The sequence below is a fragment of the Balaenoptera acutorostrata genome, chromosome 12 (genome assembly GCF_949987535.1).
Source record: "Balaenoptera acutorostrata chromosome 12, mBalAcu1.1, whole genome shotgun sequence".
Classification (NCBI taxonomy): domain Eukaryota; kingdom Metazoa; phylum Chordata; class Mammalia; order Artiodactyla; family Balaenopteridae; genus Balaenoptera; species Balaenoptera acutorostrata.
In genome coordinates, this window is record NC_080075.1 from 29,916,333 (window position 1) to 29,924,431 (window position 8,099).

General features: G+C 43.9%; 1 protein-coding gene across 1 annotated transcript in view; it reads right to left on the reverse strand.

The window, feature by feature from the left end:
• Positions 1-7,740, reverse strand: part of LOC130709334 (uncharacterized) — a 149,445-nt gene extending 141,705 nt beyond the window's left edge. Inside the window, exon 1 of the mRNA XM_057557846.1 lies at positions 7,665-7,740. Within this exon, the coding sequence (XP_057413829.1) occupies positions 7,665-7,725 (61 nt within the window). The 5' untranslated portion in view covers positions 7,726-7,740. The remainder of the gene's footprint in view (positions 1-7,664) is intronic.
• Positions 7,741-8,099: the final 359 nt, after the last annotated feature.

Genomic DNA, 8,099 nt, shown 5'->3' on the forward strand with positions numbered 1-8,099 from the left:
AATTCCTTAATGCGAGGAATCACAGTGAAAAATCATATCTCAACTGACTTCTGTCAGATGAGTGAGAACTAAGGTTAATTCAGTGTATCTGAAGCATAGAAAGTGAGGGCAAAAGTGGCACAAGATGGGGCTAGAGGAGCAGAGAGGATTCTAGACCACGCAGAGTCTTCAAGGCCAACACTGTGTTTTCTAGTCTCAAAACAATGTTTGTGAGCGATGTTTATGAGCAATGTTCCAGCTTGCTTTGAAGGTTTCTTGTGTGAAGAATGGATTGGAAGGAAACAAGATATATGGACACTAGTTAGGACCTAGTCGCAACAGACAGGCAAGTTCAGTATTAGGATGTTGAGGAAGAGCTGACAGATTCCAAAGAAATGCAGGAGATAAACTGAAGCGGGCTTAATGGGGTATGAGATGGAGGAAAGGAAGGTCGTAGGGAATTCAAGGGTTTACTGCGCACATGAGCAAAGCCTCAAAATGAATCATTTGAACGTACAGAGGTAGATCTCCCAAACGACACCGGTTAGGAAGCAACGGTACGCCCTTCAGAATTCCCAGAGACAACACAAATCAACTGTTTCGATGGAAAATTCGGCGGGACCCTTGATTTCCATGGCAATATAGAGAAAAGAGACACTGATCTGGCCTGCCGGTATTTAGGAAGTTGTTAGCCTGACATCACATACTAGTATCATGTAAGTAGGCCGTCTGAAGTAGGAAGCTTAGGGGAAAAACCTTGAAGAAAACTTACAAGCTTAAGCCACACCTCTATACTACACCACCTTTCACAATTTCTTCTCAGATAAGCATCATCCCCATCAGTGAAGAAACTCGTATCTCATAATAGGAAAAACAGGCCTAAAGATTCAATGTGTGTCTTTGGAGGTCCCATCTATGCGCTATCTTCCTGGGACCAGAAAAGTCCCCAGGAAGATCAATCTTTTTGCACCCCTGAAAGCTTACCACCAAGGAAAATGACTAGGTCCACAGATTTCCTCCCTCAAACCAGCTTACCTCACACAGAAATCAGTAGCAACTCAGCCCTTACTCACATGATCACAGTCACAAGAGTGGTTAGGGAGAAAAGCACTAACCGGGGGAACTAAAACAGAGGCAATCCAGGCCAAGTTGGGCTGGTGGCAGATATCTGCTCCTTACGCTCGGGTGCATAATGCGACTCACCACAATGCCTTTTTCACAGACCCTTTTGAAAGTTTCTCCACAAAATCCAACAGCTCAACTTAGTTCATGACGCTTCAAGGTCAACGATCGTCAAGAGAAAAACATGCAATATGTCTTACAATGTTGGATTCCTTACAAATAGGACAAGGAAATAACCATGTAGACAAAACCAGAGCATTTGAACACATCTGTGTTCTACAAACACACCAGTGAATGCTATCAATAAGGTACTATGACATAAAACAAAATGAAAACTAGATGTGAGACTGTTCTCTTCAGTGTACAGACTTCGTGGCAGTTGCTGCACTATCTAGCTACTTATATCGTTAACTCTCTGTTCTGTGAATACAAAATGAGGCCCAAGTGTGTCAACTTGTTTCCCACAGAAACCAAAAAACCTCCATGCATCTCTTTTCTCCTGTGCCCTTTCACCTTACCTGCTCCCAATTCTCCACCAATGTCCTCCTCTTTCTCTAATTATTCTCCTCTTCATTTTGCTTGGCCTTGCACCCAAGCATGCAAGACAGAGAGTCCTAGAGGTCCAAGATTCGAGAGTGGCTGTTTGCAAGGGGGAGGAGATTACAGTAACTGCCACACTGTATATACTTCTGTGCAAAGAAAAAGGGACAGTGTTCAGAACGTCTCTCACATAGAAAAAGAGCTGGATGGCAGGATACCTGTGTGGCCCAAGGAACTAGAGCTAGCAAATTATGGGCCAAAGAATTGCAACCAAAGGCTGGAAGAGGAAAGGTCTGCAACCAGCTCTGTCTCCTAGCTCTCTGGTATTTGCTGCCAACGGGCAGAGTCGATTTCGTGAAGCGTCAAGCACTGAAAAGAAGACTCCTGCTGCTGGAAGTTGACAGGAAGTAACATCCAATGCAAGATCAAGGCTTGTCCTAGAAGCAATGCCCATAATGGAAGGAAAAAAAAAAAAAAAAAAAGAAGAAGAAAGCGGAAGAGAAATGCTAAGTCGCAAGTCCAACCTGGCCCCCAGCCTAGCCCAGCCCAAGGAAGGCAGGAGTCAAGGAGAAGAAACTCGAAGAGAAGAGCCTTGGACCACAACATTCTCCACAAGGTACACTCAACAAACTTCACCCTACTCTTGAACCAAGCTACAAAAAGAGCTTCTTCATCCCTACTTTTGCTCCTTGAAAGCTGCTATCAGTTCACTCATTAGACACATATGATTTCAGAACAACTGTTAATAGTTCAAACTAGATGGCACTTTCCTTCCTAAGGATATTAATTAAGTTAAGATCTCTATAGCTCTAAGTATATGATACATAAAATAGAATACTCTGTAGAATATAAGCAACTGTTAGTTCATTATATTAATGAACGTCTGTAAGAAATGTTGCAATGATTTCCCTAATGGAAGAGCCTGGGGGAGGTAAGTCTGTCTTCTAGGATTTCCTCCCCAGAGCTCAGAAATGTAGGTGTTGTTTTAGCTCTCCTACACTCTCTTCACCCAACCCCGCCTTCCTCTTGGGGATCGGACCTCCCTATTGGCTAGCTCATACCTTCCAACTGCCTGCTTTGTGACATCACTCTCCTACCAAACCTACTACCACTTGGTAGAGTCTTGGGGTTTCCGTGGAGCTGTTTGGACCAGTAACCAGTGACCTCTGGACTGGACACGTGCGCCGTTCAGCTGCAGCCACTCAGACATCCTCTAGTGTTGTCTCCTCAGCCCTTGTACCTGCAGTTGATGGTTCCTCTTCTCTGACCATGTCAGGTAAGAAAAGACACTTTGGAAAGTTTTGCGTTCGATTTCTTTGGCCCCTAAATTGAGTAGGAGATTCAACATAGCAGGGAATGATGAGGGAAAGTATTGAACTACAAGTCTGGAGACCTAACTTCAGTTTTGACTTGGACGTTTACTATCTGTGTGACTTTGGACGAATCGCTGACTGTCTCACAAAGCCTGCTGCTTTCCTTATCTGTTACGTTAGGATACCACATTGGGTTGATCACTCTGATCCCCTTCCTTTCCAGTATTGAGCCTTAAAGGGTACCCATGGAGAAAATGAAATCAGAGACTTCTCAAGAGGGTTTCAACAGAAACATAGAAAAGCCAGGTGACATAGAAAACTAGCAATATATACCAAGATGTTTCATCTCTAATGGTCTCCCTCCACTAGTACTGCGACCAGCTGAAAAGAGAGAATAGGGAGAGAGGATGGAGAGTACTGGGCTATATAGGGAGGCACAGAGTCAAACGTAAGGAAGTTGAGGATTGTTTTCATTAGCACAGGCCAACAGGAACCAAGAGATGGGAAAAAAAATATAAGAATCAAGAGGGAAAGCATAGAGGGGCTCTCAAGAAAAACGTAGTTTGCAATGGAATGCTGATGGGAACCAAAGATTTTAAATTAAAGCAGAAACAGCACAGAGGGAAATCTGCTCAGAGCAGGGCAAAACAAAGTTGATGGTAGCAAATCCTTACATTAACAGACTAAGAAGGAAAGTCAGGCCAGAACAGGGGATCACCAGGAAAGGCAGCTTATCAGAAAAGTCATACTCCGTTTTCTTTCTTTTATTGCCTCTCTGAATACAGTTGGCACTTGACAGTTTTGAATATAAACATTTTAGAAATATGTTTTAGAAATGATGCTTCCTATAAACAAGAAACCAAAGTGGTTATCTAGGGGGCTGATTTTCAGTGTTTTATTCTTTCTAATTTTTAAACTAGGTAGACATTTTCCCAATTAAACATTTTAAGTGGCATCTTCTAAATTGAATCAGAAGGACTATTTCCTTTGTGTGATATGTAGGTTCTAAGGCAAGGCTGCTTTTCATTTTCACAGTTATTTCCTTCCTAACACAGAGAGCACATTGATCAACAGCCATCGTTCGCTTGTAGATCTTAGCTACCGAAGGAGAAAAAGAAAAAGTCAAGCCCCACATCTCTAATTCCCCATTTAGGGAATTCCCTGGCGGTCCAGTGCTTAGGACTCGGTGCTTTCACGGCCAGGGCCACGCGGCGCGGCAAAAGAAAAAAAAAAACAAACATCCACATTTATCGAAAACAATGTGGTGGAGTCCTTTGGATTTTCTTACATTTGAAAATCTTTTTTCGTTGGATTCTAGGGATGATGGTTTTTTGAGGTTTTGGGATGTCATCTTCCTGGATGTTGAAGATAATTCTAATCTAAGTTCTAGGATAAATACAAAAACCTTCCTGATACTTTTTAAGCTTCCTTTCTGCTTATTATATAAGTTATATTCATTGAAATATATATTTCTCCTAGGCTGAATACCTGTTACTTGCTGGGTAAAAATATGAATGAGCACAATCATGAAACTCTTTTACCCTTATTATTTTGCTGTCTGCTTCGTACCGCTTTTCATTGCAATACTTGTCTATATATGTTGTGGCTACCTATACATTCACATTTATTGCATTCTGTTGCTTGTTAGGCATTGTTTACTGATATACCGTCTCTGTCTGTATGCATTGGCTAGGAATTCATTCACCTCTATCACCTCTATCGTGTGTTTTGGTTAATAGCATTCACTAAAATAGAGCGGGCAACATTCACTTTCCTAATATTGCATGGATGGTACAGAATGTCATTTGTTAGTAAATTCATTAGGCTTTGATACTTGCCACATACCCCAGTTTTCATTAATATCTATGGATTCCTTTTTCGTTATGTAATGTGCTTGTCATGATTTTTCTTTGTCTTTCTAGAACTTATTGTATCTTCCTCCATATAAATCAGATGCAATATATCAGCTTATTCATCTATTAATTATTACTGCTATTATTATTGGTGGTGGTGTTATAACCACTTTATAGATGAGTAATCCGAAGTCATCAGATAACTTTTCTCTTTCCAAAAGCACTTAAGATATCCACTTTCGGGTAATCATTTTGAGGTAGGATGAGAAACCAGGCTTGAAGAGGGCAAAAATGACTCTTTCACAATTCACCAGTTGGACTGAGCTATACGTCAACTCTAGGTAATAGCATGGGAACTGTACAAGCAAAGGGAGACACTGAAGACGACAATGGTAATAGCCGTACTGTTTTCTAATGGACCAAAAAAATGCCTATATTGTAAGTTCTATTTCTCCTGCTTTCTGGCAGTATCATGCTCAGAGTAGAGTCCTGGCAAGGAAGTCAGGATACGTAGGTTCTGGAACCTGGTAATGATACTAACATAACGAGGGAACTTGAACAAGTCAACCCGACCTCTCTGAGCCTCAGTTTCCTTACTCACGAAATGAGACTGAGAAAATCGAAGTTCTCTAAGGGCCTCCTAGTTCTAAAATGCTTCCAGTCTAGGAAGTAGCATAGAAGTCAATACGAGTGCAGGCTGAAGGGAAAGACAGGGCAGGGAGAAGGTTGCTTCCAGCCTAGAGAACAATGTCTGAACCATACCACTTGGCTCTTCTGCCCATCTGTGCCCAAGATGGGAGCACAGGCAGTTAATACAGAAGAGTGGAAAACTGCTCAGTCCTTACAGCCATCATTAACTGTCTGATTTTGGGTTTCTCAGCAAGTATTGATAGTAGAGGTGTCCTGATAGCAAGAACCTTAAGATAATGCTGTTCCTCAAACGGACTGAGAATTTCTCAACCTCCCTGAGTTTTTCATGACCCTCTTGTTCTTACAGAAAATTTCCAAAATCCATCTCTACTTGGAACTCTGAAATCTCTGCAGCATTCTCTTCCTGTGATGAGCAATGCAACTTCCCTAACACGAAGTGTCTGCAACTTCTCCAGAGTCTCTGCCCCTGCCGTCAGTTCGCCATCAGCTACTGGTACCTCTTTCCAGACACTCACGGGTAGTGCCTACCTTTACCAACATTCTAGCACGACTACGGTATCTGGAGTTACTGACCACAGCCAGATCTCCACTTCAGCTCCTTCCTATCCAGGTGTTCTTCAGTGGGACATCACACGAAGCACTGAAAAGAATTCTTCTTCACCCGGAGACTTTACTCTGGCACTCACTGACCGGCACACAGTTGCTTCCTCCATGTTTATGGCAGCCCACTATGATAAAACTTCAGACGCCAATAACATGGTCCCTCTATATCCATCGCTTTCTGCCAGCCTTGCTCAGGGAACACCATCTCAGATTCCAAATCAGGGGCATAGCCGCCTGTCACCTCCCTACCAGGAAGGAAGCCAGGTAGATTACTATAACCAAGGCACACTGGGGTCTTTACTGTATGGAGAACTTGGCTCCTGCCTGCAATCCTATGGCTCTGCGTCACACACAGGAAGTAGGGCCTCTGTGCAACCAGAAATGGGAATGGGACTGAAGGAGATCGAGCCCACAAATATCCGACCACCAGCTTCCACCTCTGCAATCTGCCACCCTGTGTCTGCTCAACGCATCACAGAAACAAGTTTTCAAGGTGAGTATACAAACGGCAGAGAAAGTTGAAGAATGAGGTCGGCGTTCAAAAGTGGGGTCAAATCGACAGCTGGGAAGTGGTGTAGAGACAGGTAGAATTTAGATCCCGAGCCTTTAATAACCACTACCTTCGCTCAGTGCCCTCTGTTTTGAGACTCTATAGAAGAACACCTAGGGCTTCCCTGGTGGCGCCGTGGTGAAGAATCCGCCTGTCAATGCAATGCGGGGGACACGGGTTCGAGCCCTGGTCTGGGAAGATCCCACATGCCGTGGAGCAACTAAGCCCATGTGCCACAACGACTGAGCCTGCATTCTAGAGCCCGTGAGCCGCAACTACCGAAGCCCACGCGCCTGCAGCCCATGCTCCGCAGCAACAGACGCCACCGCGATGAGAAGCCCGCACACCGCAACCAAGAGCAGCCCCCGCTAGCCGCCAACTAGAGAAAGCCCGTGCACAGCGATGAAGACCCAGTGCGGCCAAAAAAATAAATACGTAGAACAAATAAGTTCAAACAATAAATAAATAAACATAAATTAAAAAAAAAAAAACCTAATGCAGGTGGGAAGGTGGGAGGGACACTGTAAAGGTCATCTATGCTACATGTACAAGAACCCCGAGAGCACACCAATAGGTACCACATTTTTCACTGCTGTAGCCGATCATTCCCCCTGTACTACCACACTGTAGCACTCCCTTCCCTCATCTACTGCTATAGGCTCTTTGGAAGGTGTTTCAGAACTCTCGTTGTGAGAGTGCCAGTTGAACTGTCCTCACTTCCTTCATTTATACCAGGATTTAAGACCTTGTGGTCTGAGATCCTGTCCAGAGAGCAAGCAGGCTGAGACTCTGTCTTTGTTGATACATTTCATCAGAAAGGGCTCTACCCCCTCTCCTAGTTCATGGTGTGAAGTGTTCGTAGCCTCTCGGGAAAGTGGGGAGAATTGAAAGGACTCTAGATGAGAATGCTAGGCTTTGTAAAACATTTCAGTGTGTTTTAAAAATAAGACTCATTTTGTATTGGACTTACAACAGTCCTATGAAATACAAAGAAAGCCAAGAATCAGTGACAGGAAATGATCACCAGTAAGAATTACAACAGTCACCGCTTACCTCGTAGCATAGGGCACTGTCCAGGGTCCTTAAGAAGAGTTAGTAGAAATGCCTTGCCCATCTTGCCCCTGAACCCCTTGAAAGGTACATGACTGCTGTGTTGGTGTTTAGGGGGAGCATCTCACTTCCCAGGGACTGACTTCTCCCTTGATCCCTTTGTAGTGACGGAGACTTCCCCGCTGATGAACAATTCCCTGGGATTGCGACCTCCAAGCCAGACGTTTTGTGTGACACAAACTCAACAACTCCCCAAGTCCTGCAGTACCAGAAACAGTCACATACTTGAGAGTAACCCACCGTCTGAACTTGGGGACATTTCAGTGACAGCTCCAGTCCAGAGTGCCAGTCGTCTCCTGGCCCTGCCTCCAGCTCCAAGCCAGGGACAAACAGAGAGTAAGAACGTGGATGATATCAAAACCAAGCTTTCAAAGCCTC